The sequence below is a fragment of the Onychostoma macrolepis genome, chromosome 11 (genome assembly GCF_012432095.1).
Source record: "Onychostoma macrolepis isolate SWU-2019 chromosome 11, ASM1243209v1, whole genome shotgun sequence".
Classification (NCBI taxonomy): domain Eukaryota; kingdom Metazoa; phylum Chordata; class Actinopteri; order Cypriniformes; family Cyprinidae; genus Onychostoma; species Onychostoma macrolepis.
In genome coordinates, this window is record NC_081165.1 from 16,165,536 (window position 1) to 16,187,783 (window position 22,248).

The window sequence follows — 22,248 nt, forward strand, 5'->3', positions numbered from 1 at the left end:
ATTAGTCAGTATTTAACTGTCTGCTTAATATCTGCTAACACTTTATTTTGATGGTCCCCCAAGAGACATTCTACTGACTATAAGTAACTTTGCAAGAACACATCAACTTACTCTACTAACTCTAATCATAACCTAACAGTCTACTAATACTCTAATGAGAGTTAGTTGACATATAGTTTTATAGTTATTTATAGTTAGTAGAATGTCTAAAGGAAATAAAGTATAACCCTGAATTATACAGAACAGCTGATACAGACTTCATATGTATTATACAGATGTCTGATTTCATTTTTAAAAAGACTCATAGCAGCAATTTTGTTATTTATTAATCAATAACCTTGTTGTCTCCTGTTATTTCACTAATGTCCACAGGAACTGCAATACTGTCCATGAATGGCCTGGCACTTCTGAAAAACTGTATATGGTGTTTTATTTTCATTCAATTTTTATATAACTACACTGGTTATCATTAGCTTAAGTTGGTCTTTAGCTTCAAAAAGCCTAATAGACCATATTAACACAGTATGTGCCCATTCACATGTAGTTTTAAAGAACTGCCTATTTTTTTTTTTTTTTTTGACAAATATTTAAATATATTTAAATACATACTTGATACGTTTAATGTTAGTCTTTTTCTGTTCTTAGCGAGAGGTAACCTAGGCTTCCCATGGGAGATCACAGAGCATGTTGTCTCGCATGAAAGCATTCACTCTCTGGTTCCCACCTGCTGCTGCATAATGACAAAAGGAAGTGAGCCGCCCGTGTTCCTGCTCTTAGCCTGGACGTTGGAGATCAGTGGGGGGGTCTTTGGGGATGATGTAGAAAGGCGTTGAGTCATTACGAGAAGAGCTCGATGGCAGGCGCCTGCACACCAGCGCTTGAAAGCGCTCCCGGAAACGACTGGAGAGAAAGTTGTAGATGATGGGGTTAACGGCGGAGCTGAGGTAGAAGAGCACGCCTGATATTATGTGCACATATTCGAATATGTTATGCATGTGGTCCGTCCAACTCGTGATGAAGCTCCACAAGAGTCGGTCGATGTGGAACGGAGCCCAGCAGATGGCAAAAACTAAAACCACCACAACTATAGGAAGAGAGAGAGAAGAAATCAAGTAAATCAATGTTACAATCAACCGTGAAAGCAAGCCCTACTCTTCAGGCACTGGCATCTCAGTCCCTCACCAGAATATTTGATTTTGATTGGTCAATTGTATTTAGGCCACACAATATTGTCTTAATGCCTCATTGTGTTGCAGAATATGGAGGCATGTAATTCATTACCAAATGCAAGTATGCGCTGGCAAGCACAAATTCGCGTACTTGCGTTTAGTGTGTTTCTGGCCTAATAGTCTCAAGCATCCTTTGCAACCAATCCAATTGAAACTGACGTTACTTTTATGAATGTCGAATCACTTTCTCTTGGTTTATACAAACACTAATGTCACCATCTTGTTTCTTAGTTATCAACTGTAGTGAAAATCCAACACAGTCTCGTAACTATTTTAGGTTTTGGTGAATTGGAGACTAATTTATACATTTTTGTACAATCTGCTTACACCCCAGTGACAGTTATGTTTTGTTTTGTTTTGTTTTGTTTTTTTTTTAAGTATGTTTTTGTACCATTCACTTCATACGAATTCATATGTACGTCACAGTTCTGGTTGCATGTAGTTCAGGAATGATGAGGAATGAAGCCAAACAGTCTTTAATAAATCCACAGGATATGACAAAACCATCAATGGACAGAGACAACCTACATGTAGACATAACAATAACCAACAAACTGAAAGGACAGGTATGAAATTAAATACTCTTAGAAACCAATGATAATTAAATGATGAACACCTGAACAGAATGACAACTTAATCAGTAACCATGACAACAAACTCAATGAAAACGTTGCAGACTGAAAACAAAGTATGACAACGTAATTGCCACCTTGTAAAATAGTTACATTTTCCCATGAGAAGGAGTTGGAAAAATCAGTATTAATTTTACTTTAGTATTGCTTTGCTAATTGTTTTGTACATTGACTATTTTTGTGATTAATTCCGTGTATTTTTTTTACAAGACATATTGTTGCAAAGTAACTTTGTATGCATGCTATTTATTTATTTGCCTGTTCGCAAGCTAAAGGTGACAGTAGTCAGGATTTTTTTTCTGATGTTTTGTTAGGGTGAGGAAGAAATTAAAATGTAAATCAATCATTAAATCAATTAATTTTAAAAATGACTACATACTACCCATCCATAAAATATTTACATTCTGGGCTAATTGTTTATTCAATTAAATGTAATCAATAAAGTGCTGCCGATAGTACTGCTGGTGCATCTCACTCTATTGTCCCTGACACTGAAACAGAATAAATTGTTAGGTTGCAATTTAACAGTAATATACGATAAAATTGAGCTGGTGAGTCATGCTAGGTGTGATTCAGAGAATGAAAAAAAAAAAAAAAAAACTTTTATTTTATTAGTGCAAAAGGTTTTCATTTTTATACAGCAACTTTAAGTCAAGTCAAAATACAAGCTCTGAAATCACGAGGCTCTGAAAGCACTGCTAAAGCTTCTCACAAACACTATAAATATACCCTAAAATAGCAATGTGATGAGCCTATAGTTGAGTGTATAATTGAACAGCTTTAATGGTGAGTAATTTGTGCCATGACAGTTTTTAATTGTATAGACACATGCACTTTAAAAGCAGATAAAAGTGTCTTGTTTGTAGGTTCCATTCATTATGTTTGTTCACTTTACTTTGTGAGTCTTAGAGCCATGATATCATCATAACACCTGCTAAAAACTGAAAAACACTCTGGGAATAGCATCATTGCCATTAGGGAAAGACATCTATGGATGTTTTAAGACATCTAAGTGATCCTCAGCAAGCTTTTACAGTGGATTTAGATTTGTTGTACCATTGGATTAGGGATACTAATACTTTTGGATTTGCCAAAAATAAAAACTAAATTAAACAAAAGGAAAAAAGAAGGAAATGTTATGTTAATAATTAAAAAAAAAAAATAGAATAAAAAAAAAAAAACAATTATAAAAGTGAAAACCAGTTAAAAATAAAAAGGCTTTTGTTTCTTCTCTGAACCATGTCTTGCGTATCTCACTGCTTTAGTTTTACTATACAGTATATTATTCATAGATTTCAACCTAAGAGTTAATTTAGCATTTATTTTACTGGAAATAGAATGCATGAGAAATACTGCGTGGCCTTCCTCTTTTTTCCTCTTTTTTATGGTGTATGCATAAATAAATTAACAGCAGTAACAGTAAAAATATATATGCAAAAAATAATTTATCAAATACACTAAAGACATATATATAAGGGATATGGTCATTACTCACAATGCATCTTGGTGGCCTGCCTCCTCCTTCTGCTGTCCAGATGGATTTTCCAGCTGTCTTGGTTCTTGTCCAGCTTGTCCTTCCTCTGTTTCTGTCCCCTGCCCAGTGTCAGACCAATCATCAGATAGAGCATGCTGATCATCATCATGGGGACGAAGTAAAAGAGCACAGTGGTGACCTGGATCACCAAGTTGTACATCCATTTGGGCTTGAGCAGGTTGCAGGTAGCTGACTCCAGAACCCTTTCTGGCAGGTACTGGTACTGCAGGCCATGAAGTGAAGAGTTTGGGATGGCGCAGATCAGGGACAGAACCCAAACGCTAGCGATGACCCTTTGAGCGTGCTTGTTGGTTATAGCGTAGCGGGTTTTGAGTGGGTGAATCACAGCTATGTAACGCTCCACGCTCAGCACTGTAACGTTGAGCACAGAAGCAAAACAAACCGTCTCAAATAAAAAGATCTTGAAGCAGCAGATGCTTTCGCCAAAGGGGAAGGGGTAGTTCTGCCAGAGCTCGTAGATTTCTAGCGGCATCCCGAAGATCAGCACCAGCAGGTCTGAGATGGCCAGGCTAAAAAGATATAGGTTGGTGGGTGTCCGCATCTTCCTGTCTTTAGTGATCACAGCGCAAGTGAGGAGGTTTCCCAAGACCCCTGTGATGAAGATGAGGATGTACATAAAGGTTATGGGGAAGAAGAAAGAAGATCGTCGAGGGCCCAGAAGCCTAAACAGAACCTCATCCATGGTCTGAAGGTGACAGTGTCCACTCTCGTTGCCAGTAAAGTTGAATGTAGTGCTATTGCAGAGCACATAATCCTGGTCTGATCCATTTACAGACTCACAAAGGCAGGTCAGAGCCATCATGGGAATCGAAGGGTGAAATGATTAAATAAGTCTGTCTTGAAGTAAGCGTTTGAACTGCTACCTTTCAGACTGCACCTTCAGCATGATGGAGACCTGTGTCAAACAGATTTGCTATATTCACTCCCTGATGCAGTGGAGGTACATTAGCAAACAGTATATTTACAGGAATACTATCTGTTTTTTGTTTTTTTCTTGATTGTTGTTATTTTCTCAGTTCCAAACTGATTATAAATATCCTTAACAATTAAACAGCCTGCCTATAGTGCATAGAAGCAGCTAAAAGGTTATGGTATGTTTATATAAAAATTTTCATTTTAACCTATGCATGAATCAGTATGCATCAGCATTTTGTCTAATTAAATTTTATCCTCCCCCCCTCCCTACTAAAACATCAATGCCATTATCAGTTCTATGTTCTCTTCTAGTTGTAACCAGTTTGGTCAAGGTCTACTAGGTCGTCTTCTAGATCTGCTGGACCAGCTTGGACTAGCTATTAATCATAAATGACCAGCTTGGTCCAGCTAGAAAAATTATTTAAAACCATCTGCCATCAGAAGCATAACACATAGGCTGCCATAACTCTAACCTTTTATGGCATGGTTCAGATTAGCCCGTAATAATATAATAATCAATGAACAGTCAGAACAGAACAGTTTTAAAAATACCCACGTACTGTAGCTATCCTTAAATTAATCACGACACAAAATGAAGCAAACTACAGTAAGATCATAATATTGAGACGATATGACTGTTGTTTTTGACCAAAAAAAATAAAAACCCGCAAATTAAGGTTCAATGTGTTTATTTATGCATGCAGAAATCTTTAAAGAGAGATTAAACACATTTCTTAACAGTAGCAGCTTACAGGACATTAACGCGTATTTGTAAACGTTACTATAGCCTATATTTTATTTTGTTTATGAATGCGTGTTTCGTCGGTAGGTACTACACTGCTGCTTGAATTTGAGGGGGTGTACTTCATATAAATGTTGCTTCAACAAAATACATAATTTAAGCCTTCAGTAAAGTTAAGAAAAGCAGAAAGACACGCACCTTTCCAGCGTCGTCAATGCACGCGCACCGCATCCAGACTTGTTCTTTCTACTTGATGTTAAAACAGTCGCGGTAAACAATCACTGTTTGAAAAGCTGTAAAACCATACAGCCATAACAGGTGTCATTCACAGCCATTACAGTGCCTGTGCCTTGACTGAGTTGCTCGGATGAAGGATCTTTGCGGTGAGGACGCACCCAAACATCCAATGAGATGACAGGCTGCCGGGCTTTCATCCTTCTCAGCAGGGATTTCATCTGCAAACCAAACATATTTTGCCTTTGATTGTTTATGCATCACTCGTTTTAAAGTGGATTCAGTGGACCGGGATGGAAGGAGGCAATTGATGATGGATAGGTGTGCGCGCGCCCCTGTGCATCTCCAATCAAGTCAATATTTCAAACGCTAGCTCACTTCAGTAGGACAGCGTTGTAAACGTCTCTAACGTTTTCGTATCTTATGTTGATATTCCCATATTCGTACTTCAAATAAAAAATAATAATAAGTAAATAAAAATCAAATGTTTTAATTAATTAATGTCAAGTACAAATAATAATGTTTTATACAAATAATAATGTTTTACCATAAAAGCCATGAGTAAATGACCACCAATAATAATTGATAATAACTGAGCATATCAGCATATTAGAATGATTTCTGAAGACAAATGTGATACTTAAGACTAGAACAATGGCTGCTGAAAAATCAGCTTTGCCATTACAGGAATATATTATATTTTAAAATAGTTATTTTAAATTGTAATAGCCTAATGTTCCACAATATTACTGTTTTACTGTATTTTTGATCAACTAAATGCAGCCTTGGTGAGCATAAGAGATTTCATTCAAGAATATTCCATTAATTTTGACCTGTAGGTGTGTGTATGGCAACAACCTCCAGTCTACTTTATTATTATTCTGTTACCTTCAGAACATTGATTTGCCATGATGATTTTAAGTGTTCTCGTTTGCTCAAAAAAAATAAAAAAAAACACCTTTCATAAATAGAGTTGCACCAATATGAAATTTATTAGATGATTAGTCAGAATGATATCTGATGATACCGATGCTGATATAGTTTGGTTTTCAAGAAAAAAATTAAAATCTCGCCCAACTAATGCTGTAAACCATGCACTGTAAAAAGTGAAAGCTGACTTAACTTAAAAAAATTGAGGAAACCCGTTGCTTTAAAATTATTAAGTACATAATAATTTTTTAAAAAAAGTTAAGTGAACTTGACAATTCAATTAACTTATTTTTTTTAATTATCATTTACTTAAAAATTTTAAGTCAATGGGTTTCCTCAATTTTTTTAAGTTAAGTCAACTTATCACTTTTTACAGTGAACCGTCTCATTTGGTACATTAGAGATGAAACACTATTATAGCCTATACAATGCTGTACAGATCACACTCAAATAAAAACGTCTATAACTCAATTGCACATAAGTTAGTTTTCATTAAAACTATGACAGATTTATTGAAACATACACTGTAAAAAGTGATAAGTTGACTTAACTTAAAAAAATAGAGGAAACCCGTTGCCTTAAAATTTTTAAGTAAATGATAATTAAAAAATAAGTTAATTGAATTGTCAAGTTCACTTAACTTTTTTTTTTTTTTTAATTATTATGTACTTAATAATTTTAAGGCACCGGGTTTCCTCAATTTTTTTAATTTAAGTCAACTTTCACTTTTTACAGTGTACATAACAGTAGCTAAATATGCTCCCTCTTGTATTAAACTGGAAGAGACTGCCGCTTGAAGCTGTTAGAGCAATCTGTCACGCCACATCTATTGTTTGAATTTTGTGATAAAATGAATAAATGCTCTTTTTGATCATTGAATTGGAGGCACATTACAAATAATGTTTTGTGAAGGTGAAACTGCAGACCTGGCAAACCTGGCTTGAACTACAAGTGATTCAAAGTGTCAAATAGAACCCCCGTTAATGCATTACTATTTCTTTTACCTGGACAGCCTTAAATTCATATACATGTTTATTGACAAAACATGGGAAAATTGCCGTTTTGACCATTTTGGCACAAGGCAGACACAAGATTTTGCACAATGACAATAAAATATGTAATTAAAGAGAAGATAGAAAGCACTTCATGAGGAAGTGGATTGAAAATATCTATATGTGATGTAAAAACACTGAATGTATTGAATGTATGCAAAACATCAAACACACTGTATGTTGACTCTTTACTGTACTGTACACTTCAAAACCACACAGACTGGATATATATAAAGAGTAGATGAGCTATTTAGGGTATTTTGAGTAGTTAATGCAACTAAAATTTATATTCATGTAATTTTAACATATATAGAAATGCAGCAATAGGACCAACACTAAAAAATTCACACGAGAATTCACAAATACCATTTACAATACAGTAATTCAAATATCAGTTAAGAGTAAATATAGAATACCTAAAAGAGGGCAGAATATATGCCTAAGCAAAGAATGAAATACAATGAGCACTGAGAGGAGACAGAATTGTGTGTCCATATGCATGTTAATGTGTTTTTTCAATGCACACAACATTCATCTGTCAATTTGAATTCATTTGAAAGATTAACTTTTTCTGTCACTGGAGCAAACTGAGCACGAATATTGGACCATCCCCACTAAATTAAAATTTTATAATGAAAACTGAATACCATCAGAGTTTTTACCTATTCGAAGCTTTAAAAAGATTCAAAAGATTTGCCCCCTACAGAACATAATGTTACATAAGATAAGATTAGATAAGATAACACTTTACTGATTGGAATGGAACCAGTCAACAGCATGGTACAATGATACGGATTTACAGCCATTTCAGTGCCCACCGAAACATTTACTAACACTTACTTTAAAGGCAAGCAATCTTCTTTAACCAGCATCTTTATAACAAAGTTATTGTCTGCCAGGTAGTCTTGTCCAAAAAGGCTATTGGATTTTATGTCAGAAGGGCAATACCTGGTTATAACTGTCTGGAGGGGCACAATTCTCTATTGTGAACGTTTCTAGGACAACCAAAGCCAAACCAAACAATATACAACAAAATCATAAATGAGAACCATTGGTCTGACAGTGCTGTGATAAACTGATTTATTTTGTCAAATGTGCTAGCATCGAGATGTATAGATGTCTTGTGTAGATGTCTAGCATGTCTAAGTTATATATTTATTTTTGAGAAAAATTTCTTCATGATAAAAAAAAAACGAATCAAGAAATTTTGTCTGTTTACAATTACAATTTTAACTGTATAACATCTTAAAGCTTTCATTAAGGAAAAAGTAAATTACAACATACAAAATAATTAGCTTGAACCAATGGCACACCAATATATCAATTAAAACCAAAGTAATTGTAATTGTAAAAAAAAAAAAAAAAAAGTGCCAACACTCCAAGTGACAATCATAATCAGGTATGGTTTGTTGATTTTATTAATATTTTTTAACATTTTGTTTTTATTAAACTTTCTTTAACCTATTCTATGTAACTGTTTTGATGTCAAAATCTAATTAATGAGAGAGCACAAAAAAAATAAAAAACTTCCAAACTTTACTTTACCCAGATACACTTTGATAAACCTAGGAGCAGTCGGGACAGATTTTGCTGGAAATAGCATACAAATGTCATTCATCCGTGCATGCCACATTTTATCTGTAAACAAGGTGTCAATTAAAAGGAATTAATATTGCTGACAAGCACATTCTTATGAGCCAATTATCTGAGGACACAGAAAAAAAAATATTCATTGAATTTACTACATTTTTTTAAGGTTGCAATCAATTTATTGTAGCTACATTTACATAAACAAATTTAGTTGACTAACTTTCAACATTTTTTTTAAATGTACCTAAATAAACTGTTTGCAAAAAAAATTTCAGTGCACACTTTTTTGAAAACGAATCACATATTTCTATCGCTCTTGATCTTATCAAAGTTTTCTTTAAAGCTTCTGCTCTATCTTTAAATTTTGATAAGTGTGAACTGCTTCCTTTAAAAGTTTTATTCTGGCCCATCCCTGCATAAAATTCCTGTTAAGTCTCAAGTGAGTTAGATGATAATGCGAGAAGAAGAGTAAACTTTGATCCTGTTATTACAGGCTCCAAAGAGACTTGTCTTTACAATTAAGGGCTCTCCTTGCCAAAGCAAAGAGTGTTTTTAGATTGACCTATATCCTGCTCTTTTCCTGCATGTGGATAAATCAACTTGTGTAGAGGTTGATAGTTTGCTTTTGGCTTTTTATGGAAACACAAGAGACATTACATCAAACAAATCTGTTGTCTGTTGTTTTGAATAGGGGAGTCTGAATTTTCTTGATTTTTCCTCTTTAAACCGCACGTTCGAGATAAACTGGTTGAGGCAATTCTTGAATGACTCTGAATCCGTATGGAACACTATTCCCAATTACATTTTTTCTGATATCGGTGGTCTCCCTTTTCTGTTGGTATAATATTACTAAACTGACTACAAAACTGTCAAATGTTCATTGGCAGGTACTTCTGGCCTGGCACTTAATTTACAAGCACAATTTTAGTCCCCATAATTATTTTAATTACAATAACCAAGATATTCATACATCTCCAGAATGGTTTAATAACATATTCTTTTGGTTTCTCAACTTGTAAACACAAATGGTCATTTGCTTTCTTCTGAATTTTTAGCTAAATATTGTATTCCTGTCACCCCACGAGATTGTGTCATAGTGATGGATGCCATTCTCAGTGGAGCTATTGCACTTCTGAAAAGCTCAGCTGAATTTGTACCCTCTTTCATTTATTTGTTACATCCTTGTGATACTGCAATAGGGAAGATTTGCTTTGTTTCTAATTCTCCTCTCAGAAATACTGAAAGATTCAGCAACTCTTACATAATTGAATTACTGTCCCCTCTGCAATAACTTACTGGGGTACAATGATATTCCTTGGAAATTAGTGTGTTCCTTATCCTACAAATATCTAATTTCTAATAAGGTATCTTTTGAGTTGCTACATCGATTCTACCCTGTCAATTTGTTTATTACAAAAAAAATAAATAAAATGTTTCCTGAGAAGGATCCCCTTTGCTCCTTTTGTGGAGTGGATGATGAGTCTTGTTCCTCAACTTTTTTGGGATTCTGTCCATGTAGCTGGAGGAAATTCAGTTTGTTTGTTTGTTTGTATGTTCTGTTTGTTTGTATCTCTTAGACAGTTTTTATTTGGTGTTTAAGGATGCTTTATTTGGTTTTTATAACTTCAACAAGAAGTTGAAAGACAAGTATTTTCTAATAAATTTATTTTTCAAGCCATTTTTTTATTACATAAATGCATTTTTTTTGTCTGTGAAACCCCTATTTATTATTTTTGTAATGACTTGAAATGTTACTTGGATAGGCTACTATCCACCAAAGTGGTCAAATCTTTTACACTGTGTTCAATGTGTATTATTTACGCTTCCTTATAATGTATTTTTGATTGAGTGTTGCATATTAAAGGGGAAAAGGCAAATAGGGAAAGGCAAAAAAAAAAAAAATAGAGAGAGGACTCAAGGATTTTTCTTTCTTTTTCAAATTTCTTTTATTGTACATTTTTTAGTACCCCTTATGGAAGCCTTTTTCCACCACTGTATAAAAAATTAAAAAGATAATTACGACTTTTTATCTCACAATTCTGACTTTTTTCTCACAATTGTGAATTTACATCTCACAATTGCCTGATTTAAACTCGCAATTGTGAGAAATGAATCTGAATTGCGAGATATAAACCGCTAATTCAGACTTTTTTTCTCAGAATTGCATGATATAAACTCGCAACTGTGAGTTATTAAGTCAGAATTGTGAGACATAAACTCGCAATTCTGAGAACATAGTCTTTTTTTCTCCTTAGAACTGGGCTTTATAATGAGCATGTTACTTAAATGAGCACTGACTTAAGGTTTTGGATTTGAGACTGATTTCTTATTTCCATAACCCCTGGCCCATTGTCATTTGTTTTGTTTTTCTTTGTTTTCTTTGTCTTTATTTTCTTTACTATTTCTTTATTTATATTTTCTTTATATATTTGTTGTTGTTAATGTCTGTTGTGAGTTACTGATATATTTACTAGTTTTTACTTTTGCCTTTGTTCAAAAAAATCTGTAAAAATCTGTAAACATGGTAGCTCTTACTCTGGCAGATGTATGGTGTGTAAGTGAAATAGCAGGAAACACTGGTTATAAAAAGAACAACAAAAAAAACTAACAGAGCAGCATCTACAAGCAAAAAGGGAAAGCGACAGACTCCATAATAAAACCTGAATCAACACTAGATTAGCCTTTCAGAAGTGGCAGGAACTCCCAGATTTAAAACCCAGACCCCAGAGATGGTTTTTAAATAACTTAACAGGTAAGATATGGTATTGAACTGATAAATAATTAGCTCTCTAACAGTAGTATAAGTTCACTGTAATGTTATATAACCTTGTCAGACTAGCAATCGTTATGTCTAATGTTAACAACATGTAATGTAAACTAATGCAATGCATAAGTCAAAACAACAGCATAAGATATGGAACCTGTTGAAATGACGTTTTTATTAGATTTCCATGTGGAACTACATGGTGCACAAACTACATTCATCCATGCAGAGGAGCAACGCCGAAGCACAACCAAAACAATGTTCTTCTGCAAGATGCATGCAGTTTTATTTTTAACCGCTAGAGGGTCCAAAGTTACATAGTACAACAACAACAACAGCAGTCCTTCACTTTGAATGAATCACTATAACATACACACTCTCATGACTCATTTCTTTTCATACAAAACTTTAGAGTGAATTATATTGCCCAGGTAAACTACACAGTATCATATGAGTAGTCAAGTGTCTTCATTCTTTCCACTAGAGATATTCACAACACGTACATCACCTGATTACTAACCAACTGTGACACTGTTGTTATTCATATCCCAGTACAATCTTGGCTGGTCACGCTCGGCCTTTGTGAGTGCATGTCTGCCATGGCCTGCCATTAAACGCTTCAGTCGTTGGAACAAAGTTATCCATGAGTAATTTCTGTGTTCTTTTATATTTACTCCTGCACTGTTGCCACAGCAGAGATCAGTCCCAAATCCAAAACCTTAAGTCAGTGCTCATTTAAGTAACATGTTTGCAAACATAAATCGTTTATGACTCAGCCTGGTCTTCTATTTGGAGGCACAGCATGTTCAATGAGGTAGTTAGAAAGAATCCCGTTCATTAATTTTCTAATGAATCTATCAGCAGGACTAGAGAAGGATTTGATGATGGTGCAAGGCAGAGATCTAAAAGTCTGAGACCGCACTGAAATATTTAAACCTGGGAATAGACAGTCAATTTAATCAATTGAAATGAAAGAATTCTTAGAAGGTCGCTATAATGAAATGAAGGCATCGTGATCATTAGGTGATTATTGTTCACCCAAAAAAAATGACTGAGCGTTTACTCACCCTCGGCTATTCATGATGTAGATGAGTTTGTTTCTTCATCATTGCATCATTTGTTTACCAAAAAGGATCCTCTGCAGTGAATGGGTGCCGTCATAATGAGGGTCCAAACAGCTGATAAAAACATCACAATAATCCACAAGTAATCCTCACACCTCCAGTCCATCAAATAATGTCTTGTGAAGTGAAAAGCTGTGTTTTTGTAAGAAACATCCATTACTTGGAACGGGTTCCCATTAACTGCGGTGGATCCATTGGTGAGCAAGTGATGTTCTGCTACGTTTCTCAAAACCAATGAAGAAACAAAGTCATTGTCATCTTTGATGGCCTGAGATTGAGTGGATTTTCAGCAGTGTTTCATTTTTGGGTGAACTACGCCTTTAAAGCAAAAGGGCAATAACGCAAGAAACTCGTGAATTAGTTCCTTTTCTTTTTTTTCAATTCAAACTTTCACTCATATTATGCAGAGAATATAATTTATAATGAAATAAAAATGCATTCAGTTAGAAAAATACATACACTAATGGTCTTAACTAGATGGACTCCTGCATATGGAGGAGATTTTTCTGTTAGACAAAGACAAATCAAACCCTTTACAATGCAAAAATCAATGACTCTGCTTCATGAGGCACTCAGTATAGAGAGAGATAATGTAAGCATTGTCACAGAAATGTTAAACTATTGTAAACCTCTGGCCCAAAGGAGTTAATGTCTCACAGATATGCAGAACAAAAGGAAGGCCATATAAACACAAGCAGTTTTGTTAATGTGCGTGGACTCCTGAGATTTGTGAGTTTTGAGACAATGGAAAATTTATGACAATGTAGCTGTAAAGGAAACACTCATCTGTGAGTGTTGAAATAACTAAAGTGTTTTATTTCAGGTCATGACCTATTTATTTTATATGTTTAAATTAATGAGCTTTGCAATTACAGCCAACATGGGCATGATTACAGCTTTGAATTATACCCAGATGTGGCTGCAAATTTAGACCAGAAAATCTGCTTCAGAATGAAAATCCTGAAAATATGCCTTAATTAATAAACGCATCTGCAAAAACAGCATATAATATTGGCGTTTCCTTCTTGAGCTAAAATAAAACAGTGCAATTGCACAGTCAGCTGACACTGATTTAACTGATATTATCTCTCACGTTTCAAATTACTATGTTAATATATTTTCACCTTAGCCATAAAGCTTCTGCTTGTGTTGATTATGGCTGATTACACATCTGCTATTTGAACCAGGAAAAAAAAGGTGAATATTGAAAAAACAAGTCAACAAGTTTAGGTGCCATAACCGTGTTACACATTAATATAGTGAATACTGAAAAAATAAGTCAACAAGTTTAGGTGCCATATCAGTGTTCTTATATTTAAAATGACTATGGTAGCATGAGAGTTTGGTATGTTTCTATTTATTTATATTAAATGAATCCCAGTGCAAGTGTTATAACAAATAGAAAGCTAAAGTGGAATGTAAATATAAAACTGTATATATCTTCGTTTCCTTACAGGTTCCACTTTGTTTTCCAGGCAGCACTGACTTCCTTATCAATCAGACTCATGCGTAAATTGAAGTTCCGTGTTTCCTTTTCAGGTGCAGAGATCAGGAAAGCAAGAGCTCAATTAATGGACCATGACGTGAGTCACCATCCTGGGCACATTTTCACTGGTCCATGCCACTAGGTGAAAGATTTCACAAGCTCCATGACTGTGTTGATTAAATTATCAGTCAAGAGAAGAAAGAGATTGTTGAGAAAAGGTAAAAAGGAAACATGATTCATTTGAAGTTGTTGAGTTCTCTCAACAAATCTCAAAGATCAATATCAAAATCAATTCATATCAGGACAGCTAAAGATTTTTTTCAGTGTAGGTGACAGTAAACAAACATATTTAGCAACGCAGCAAACCAGCATTTTTTTAGAGTGAATATGAATTTACTTGTTTAGATACATAGTCTAGTTGGGACAATAATTTTGGTCTAATATGCATTTTTATATAGATTCCAAACAATTTACTCAAATGGCTCATTAAATAAAATTTTAGAAGTAGCTGACATTCATTATTATTTTTCAAGTACTTAATTTTTTTTAAACAGTAGCTATTTGAATAATTTTTTTTCCTGCTTCTACAATCTCCATTACAGTCTATACCTACAATTTGCCCCATTATCTATTGGAACCCTTAGATATTGTGACAATAAAGATCAGGGGTAAAGGTCTTTGGTAATTGCTCCTCTTTACCATGCTTAATTTATACTTAATGCATAATTGCTTTGGGAACTTGTAATTTAATCGGATACTATTGAAATAATATAAATATATTATTGAAATAGTTCATATTTCATTTTTTCATTTTCAATATCTTATAATCAATCCAATTTTTCATATTCTAAAATTATATGTTGTAAGCTAACAAACCATAAAATTTGTATTTGTATTATATTACGTTACTACTCGATGGTCATGTGAGCTGTCGTTCACGTCCCACACATAAAGGTCTTTTGGCACATTTGGCACAGTACCAGCTCGATATAACTGGCCTGATGTCCTATCATCATGAAGAATGGTGAGACAGGTTTTTTCATATGGATTTATAGGTACAGGCTTTTTGGTCCTTATTTAGACTTCCGTCCCCCAAGTTATCAAATAAGATCAAAAATTAACTTCACTGAAAAATCATTGTAAGTACCCTCTCATCTGACATGTGGTTCCTTTCATGCGTCATCTCATATAAATATGAACCATCTGCAGCTTGTTTAACACTAGTCTGCGTCAAAACATTCAGGAATTGCAATGGATAATGCTTGTAAAAACAGAAATACACAATATGCTGGAGCAGGAGCTCAAGGAAATCATAAGTGGTGTCTTATAAAACTTAGATTTCAGTGTATTGTATTTGATTAGGTATGAATTATGTGCTCTCATGGAAGCTTTCATTGATGATTCAGATGATTCCCTCTAAAAATATTCAATATAAGAACATATAATTATTATAAACTGGAGAACTGGAGATTTATTATAATTTATGTAACTATTTTTAATATTTGTAATCATTTTATATTGAACATCTAAACCTTTTTCAATGGCACAGGCTTTATAAAACACAATGGACTGTTTCTGTATTAATCAACGTCTTGTTTTCTGTCTATTTTATTTTTGTGCAAAGAGACTTACAGTGTATTATAAACAACATTTACATTTTCCACTGTCCTGATTTCTTTCTCACAGCTCTCAGAGCAACTGATGCAAAGGTCAAAGCAGTTACGGTGTAATTAGGGCCATTATATCATAAAGCAATTTTAAAACAGAACGCGCCTTCACAGGGAGGAGAATATTGACAATATTAAGTAAACACAGTACATGATAATCATTGTCTTGGAGTCCTGATAAGCAATAGCAAATTAAAGCATGGGAAGCCTTCTATGTACAAACATGAGCATTGAGTTCTGCCTCTTCATACCTGACGTCCATATGTGCCTGATAAACATGAGATGCGTGTGTGTGTATGGTGTTGGAAGCCGAACACATGTGTATGTGAGAATCTACAGTGTGAATAATCACGTATATTTACAAGGGAAGGAAGAGGCTTGGTTGATAAGCAGGTGCCATGCTGAAGTTAACTTACATCATCAGGTGTGGGCGCTATCACAGTATCAGACTGAAGCCTTTCTGTGAACCTGGTGATTTTTAGAATGATTAATCTATTGTATAAAAACTGATTTTGCAGGTATTGATAGTCTAAACGTCTGTCTAAACTATAAGTGATTTGAAATGATTGAATAGATCATTCTGTGATAATGAAGCTTTGAAGAAGAGACTTTCTGATCAATGATTAAAGGGTTTATCAGAACCAGAACAGACTTAATGTTCATTTTGTCCGCACAGTTAACTGAGCAAAGTATCTTTATACCTGTACATATCTAAATAAAATAAGTATATTAATTACTGATAGTGGTTTAATGAACTTTCATATACTGCTCTTATGGTCTTCCTTTATATAGCACATTGATTTTGATTACATAATAGTGATTTGTGATAAGTGAAGATTTGTGATAACAATGAAGTTTTTTTTAGTTAACATAAGTCTCGTGTTCACCAGGGCTGCATTTGTTTGATCAAAAATACAGCAAAAACAGCAATAATGTGAAATATTACAATTAAAACGGTGCATTTTAATTTAATTTCTTACTGTGATCGAAAATCTGAATTTTCAGCAGCTGAGTTTTATTTCAGTCTTCAGTGTCACATGATCCTTCAGAAATCATTCTAATATGCTCACTTTCTCATTGGTCTCATAAAAATACGTACCTCTGCGCACTTTTTGTGCGACACCGCTTTACGTACCTTGCTGCACGTTTCGCCGCAGTTTCAAATAGAAATGTCTACTGAGTGGCGCTAAAACACAGGTTCAATATGTGAAACCTGGCACGTTTTTATTACGTAGATATTGGTACGTATTGCTATTTTTTTATTACGTTGCTTCAGATACGTATTGCGGTGGTTCAGAATTCGAATATCCGGGGACTGTTGCTAAAGGTTAATGCTCTATCGTGTTGGAAATATGCCCTACACCAAATCCAACCCTAAACCTACCCGATAGTGTTAACAAATGCAAAACTGATATAAAAACGTATTAGCTGATGCAACTATGGCATTTGAACTTCCTTTTATGCAGATTTTAATTGCTTTGCCGAACTGTAGTTACAGGGGATTTGAACCGGCGCTTCTCATCTCCTAAGTCCGTCTTCGTACTCCGTGAGCTACCGAACAAACCAACCATCTAACGATGCTAACGTTCAAAAGCATCAGTTTTCAAATCTCCCAGCATATTAATATTGTTTTGAAGTCATAGCATGATATTCTTCAAGTAATTGTGCGAAAATTACACTTTATTAATCGCAACTCTGTAAATTTGTGTGAAAGTGCACCCAGGTACGTAAATGCCATGAGACCAGATAGTTAAAAACAGTTGATGTTTTTGTGGAAATTGATACATCTTATTCAGGTTTCTTTGATAAAGAGAAATTTAAAAAGAATAGCATTTATTGTTTTTGATCAGATCAGTTTAATTCATCTTTGCTGGATAAAAGCATTAATTTCTTTATAATTCATGTATCTCAATACAATACTGTCATGAAATCATGCAAGCTAAATGGGAAAATAAGACCAATTTAATTGCAAACAACAGCAGAATTATCATTTATTAGCTTTACTGAGCCAAATGTGTGTTTCTTTGAGCATTATGCACAAAAAAAAAAGTTGAGCAAACTTTAAAAAAAATTGTTTTACCAGCTTCAGCAGATTTTTGAGTTTGCTCAACTTATTTTTGTGGGAGATTCTCAAAATTTTGTTGTATAAACGACAAGTTCAGAAAACTCAAAAATCTGCTGAAGCTGGTTGCCTTAAAATTTTAAGTTGGCTCAACTTTTTTTTTTTTACAGTGCATTATACAGGTTTGGAACTACTTGAGGGTGAGTAAATGATGACAGAATTTTCATTTTTTTGGTGAACTATCCCTTTAACCATGTTTACAACTGACACATTTGCACCAAAAATACAGTGGCTTAAGACTGATGTACACACTTATATACTACAGTTAGTTACTTTTTTGACCTAGTTGTGAACTAGTGCCCTAGACTAAATGTTTAAAAGCAATCTTATGATCTTCTTTATTTTTGTATATCTTTAAATATCTATATATTATTTTATATATCACTCACTTAGGGCCCAGAGAAATACAAGAAACTTACAATGTGATATATTAGATCATTAGTGTAATATTTGCAAAAAGTGTACTTCAGACATTGACTAAACATTTAGTCATAGCCTTTGATCAGGGGAAAAAACATGACCTAAAGTAAAGTGTAACTTTGTTTTGATATTTGCCTGCATTGGTATTCTCATTAGCTTGAACCTGTTCCCAACACAAAGACACTATTGTGTGCTCATTGTGTGGTTATTAATTAACCCTAACTAGAGAATGAAGAACAAGCCACTAGACAAACCTAACTAAAAGATCCATAAAAGTGTATGTCACAACTACAGATGAGGTCACGTCGGATTTATGAATTCTGTTTTACGACATCATAAAATTTATCCTCTTTATTCATTAACAGCAAAGAAACAATGACAGGTTCTGATAGGTTGCTGGTCCGGGGATCAGTTCCTATATAAGAGGAGACAAAAAGAGGAGAAAGGCAGAGATTGCAGTGATAACAACCGAAAAACATACTACAGCTAAACCGTTCTCGAGAAGAATCAGCCAGCATGAAGACCGTTTTGTTTGTCGCTTTCCTCGTTGTAGCTCTTTGCCTGGTCTGTGAGGCTGTGCAAGTCCAGGTAAGCTCAAGCTTTTATTGCTATCATTAAATGCTATAATTAAAAACATCTTACTAGTTTAAATGAACCTAATGAACACTTTATTCCATGATTTATGGATGTCATCTCCTCAGAATTGCATCAGTTTGCATCTGACCTGATTCTGAAACGTGTATATTGTTGTGCATATGGCTCAAAGGTGTATTCAATAAAGGCATGAGTCATTTGAGATATTTATAACGAATCATTCATCCAAATGCTATTAAGTTGAACTACAGCGGTCAGTGCTGACGCATTGTTCGGTCTTGGCATTGAGAATTGAACTCATCCATTTATTTCTACAATTTCCCTCCTGTAGGAAGGTGATTTTTCCTTTTCATTGGACTCGGTGAAAGTTCTCCAGCAATTAATCGACCAACCACGAACACAAAACCCTCGGTTGGCCAAGACGAGCTACTTTTCTGTATGCTCCAATCCAACTCTGCCACAGGAGTTTACGCCTCTGTGCATGCAGAGAGGAGCAACAATGTCCTTCGCTAGGCTAGGTAATAGTCATGTGCAATAATTGTACACATTGTACTGTCAATAAATTGCATTGCATTGCTTGATAAATCCCAATCTAACCTGAGATAACTTTTTGTCTGTTTCAGCATCTGTGCCTGTGGATGTCTGTGAAATATGTGCTTTTGCGGCTTGTACCGGTTGCTAACTCCTCCCCTTGCTTGATCATCCTCAGCTCCACTTAATAAAATCAGCATATTTTCATTTACTGCCATACGTTCTCATGAATGTTGCCTGAATGACAAAACTCAAAATGGCAGCACACTGTTTATGAACTGTTACTTAAACTTCCTTCCCCTCTTTGCTTTCCCACATTTTGTTTTGTTACAGCGCATATTTCATTTATTTAAGAAAAAAAGTGTCTTTTTTTATTTTTCTATTTCTCAGTTTTACTGGGTTTTATACTCCTTTGTGTGTGGTAATGACTCAGTGTTCATTAAAGTGCATTGAAAATCTGCTCTCTGTGCATTGTGTATAATTTTTATTGTAGAAAGAATGTGATTGACGTTTCAAAAATGTTATTCGGTTTTACAGCCAAAACTAGGCAATTAGTTCATATTTAATGGATGAGGAACTTGGTATGTCTGAGTGCAAACCATTTAATGCCATACTTTTTGACTGACAGGAGGGAAGCTGACTACTTCATGTTTATATTCAGTCAGTTTGAAAGCAACATACGCCATGAGTTCTTGATGGGGTTTGGTGGGCTGTTGCTCATAAAAGATTTATTGAAAGTTGAGTGACAGGAACATTAAGTGTGAAGACTCTATTTACTGATATATGTCTTCAGGAAACTACTTGACTGCTTATTTAAATATTCAATTTTTTCATTACTAGACATGAAATCTTTCAAGCGTGAATGTGTGTCTTTGTGCGAGTTTTGAAATGTGTGTATGGTGAAACCATTCTGCTGATTGCATGCATGCAGCACATCAATTCATCACCCCAACATAACAAATTCCTGATCATTTGTAGTCCAGATGAGAATCCATTCCTTTATGCAACACACCATTTGTACATAAAACAGCCACCTTGATTTGCTGTCCTGTGCTTTGAGTAAAAATTGATTAGGTACTGTGTTCTTTTTGTGTACTGTTTTATGTTTGCTTGTAAGCTTCAAAAAAAAAAAAAAAAAAAGAAAAAGAAAAAAACTGCTGATGGAACTGTAATTTACCTGTTTTGAAAGCTTCTGTGAAATGGTGAACAACAGAATGGAGAGGAAGCCATTTCTTTCACTTTGAAGGTCTTGGTCATTATTCTTTCACTTTGAAGGTCTTGGTCAGTCTATCATTTTAATGGTAGGTTTATTTGAACAGTGAGAGACAGAATAACAACAAAAGAATTGTGCATTTCAAAAATGTTATAAATTGATTTGCTTTTTAATGAGTGAAATAAGTATTTGATCCCCTATCAACCAAAAGGGAGTGCTCCTAATCTCAGCTTGTTACCTGTATAAAAGACACCTTTCCACAGAAGCAATCGATCAATCAGATTCCAAACTCTCCACCATGGCCAAGACCAAAGAGCTGTCCAAGGATGTCAGGGACAAGATTGTAGACCCACACGAGGCTGGAATGGGCTACAAGACCATCGCCAAGCAGCTTGGTGAGAAGGTGACAATAGTTGGTGCGATTATTCGCAAATGGAAGAAATACAAAATACAGTAACTGTCAATCTCCCTTGGACTGGGGATCATCTGAATGATTCAGATGAGAACTGGGTGAAAGTATTGTGGTCAGATGAGACCAAAATTGAGGTCTCAACAACATCAACTCAACTCGGTGTTTGGAGGAGGAGGAATGCTGCCTATGACCCCAAGAACACCATCCCCACCGTCAAACATGGAGGAGGAAACATTATGCTTTGGGGGTGTTTTTCTGCTAAGGGGACAGGACAACTGCACCGCATCAAAGGGACGATGAACGGGGTCATGTATCGTGTCAGGGCCGGGGCATTGAAGCCAGCCAGGGCATTGAAAATGGGTTGTGGGTATTCCAGCATGATTATGACCCAAAACACACAGTCAAGGCAACAAAGGAGTGGCTCAAGAAGCAGCACATTAACGTCCTGGAGTGGCTTAGCCAGTCTCCAGATCTTAATCCCATAGAAAATCTGTGGAGAGAGCTGAAGGTTAGAGTTGCCAAACGTCAGCCTCGAAACCTTAATGACTTGGAGAGGATCTGCAAAGAGGAGTGGGACAAAATCCCTCCTGACATGTGCGCAAACCTTGGAGCCCAACTACAAGAAACGTCTGACCTCTGTGATTACCAACAAGGGTTTTGACACCAAGTACTATGTCATGTTTTGCAAAGGGGTCAAATACTTATTTCACTCATAATGCAATTCACGAGTTCGCACTAACATATAATATGATTGAGCAATTAGTAAGCATATTTGGCGTGCTGTCCGGAGGGAGGGCTCCAAGCTCGGGATAGAGCCCGAACCCAGAGAACTCCCCCCAAAGAAGCTAATGACATGGGACAGCAGCCGGAGAGAAAATTGTTAGTGGCCCCCCAAAATATGCTTGTCGTGAAAAAATTAGGTTGTGCGAGGAGGCGAAATGAGGAGCACGATGGAAGGCTGGGTGAGGGGCTCTGCTGCACCGGAAGGGAGAGCCCACGGCAGCGGTAGTATCGAATGAGCGGGGCACTGCTGCGG

The 22,248-nt window shown here is 35.3% G+C and overlaps 2 protein-coding genes across 2 annotated transcripts; one reads left to right on the plus strand and one right to left on the minus strand.

Annotated features, from left to right (window-relative positions):
* Window positions 1–386: 386 nt before the first annotated feature.
* On the minus strand, window positions 387–5,705 carry nmur3 (neuromedin U receptor 3). The gene is made up of 3 exons (XM_058791931.1): window positions 5,272–5,705; window positions 3,357–4,311; window positions 387–1,084 (listed from the first exon to the last, which is right to left on the minus strand). Exons 2-3 carry the CDS (start codon window positions 4,216–4,218, stop codon window positions 774–776), a joined length of 1,173 nt encoding a protein of 390 aa, XP_058647914.1. The 5' UTR covers window positions 4,219–4,311; window positions 5,272–5,705; the 3' UTR covers window positions 387–773.
* Window positions 5,706–18,895: 13,190 nt separating this feature from the next.
* si:ch211-220m17.5 (guanylin family protein) lies at window positions 18,896–20,048 on the plus strand. Its single transcript, XM_058791963.1, has 3 exons — window positions 18,896–19,050; window positions 19,388–19,574; window positions 19,680–20,048. The coding sequence occupies exons 1-3, from the start codon at window positions 18,979–18,981 to the stop codon at window positions 19,736–19,738; spliced, it is 318 nt and encodes a 105-aa protein (XP_058647946.1). The 5' UTR covers window positions 18,896–18,978; the 3' UTR covers window positions 19,739–20,048.
* Window positions 20,049–22,248: the final 2,200 nt, after the last annotated feature.

Excerpts from the sequence above, each read along its gene's own strand:
- nmur3 (XM_058791931.1), bottom strand. The coding sequence starts at position 4,218 with ATGATGGCTCTGACCTGCCTTTGTGAGTCTGTAAATGGATCAGACCAG. Across the intron at positions 1,085-3,356 it reads GCAGGCCACCAAGATGCATT|TTGTGGTGGTTTTAGTTTTT; the intron begins GTGAGTAATGAC and ends CTCTTCCTATAG.
- si:ch211-220m17.5 (XM_058791963.1), top strand. The coding sequence starts at position 18,979 with ATGAAGACCGTTTTGTTTGTCGCTTTCCTCGTTGTAGCTCTTTGCCTG. Across the intron at positions 19,051-19,387 it reads GTGAGGCTGTGCAAGTCCAG|GAAGGTGATTTTTCCTTTTC; the intron begins GTAAGCTCAAGC and ends TCCCTCCTGTAG. Across the intron at positions 19,575-19,679 it reads AATGTCCTTCGCTAGGCTAG|CATCTGTGCCTGTGGATGTC; the intron begins GTAATAGTCATG and ends TGTCTGTTTCAG.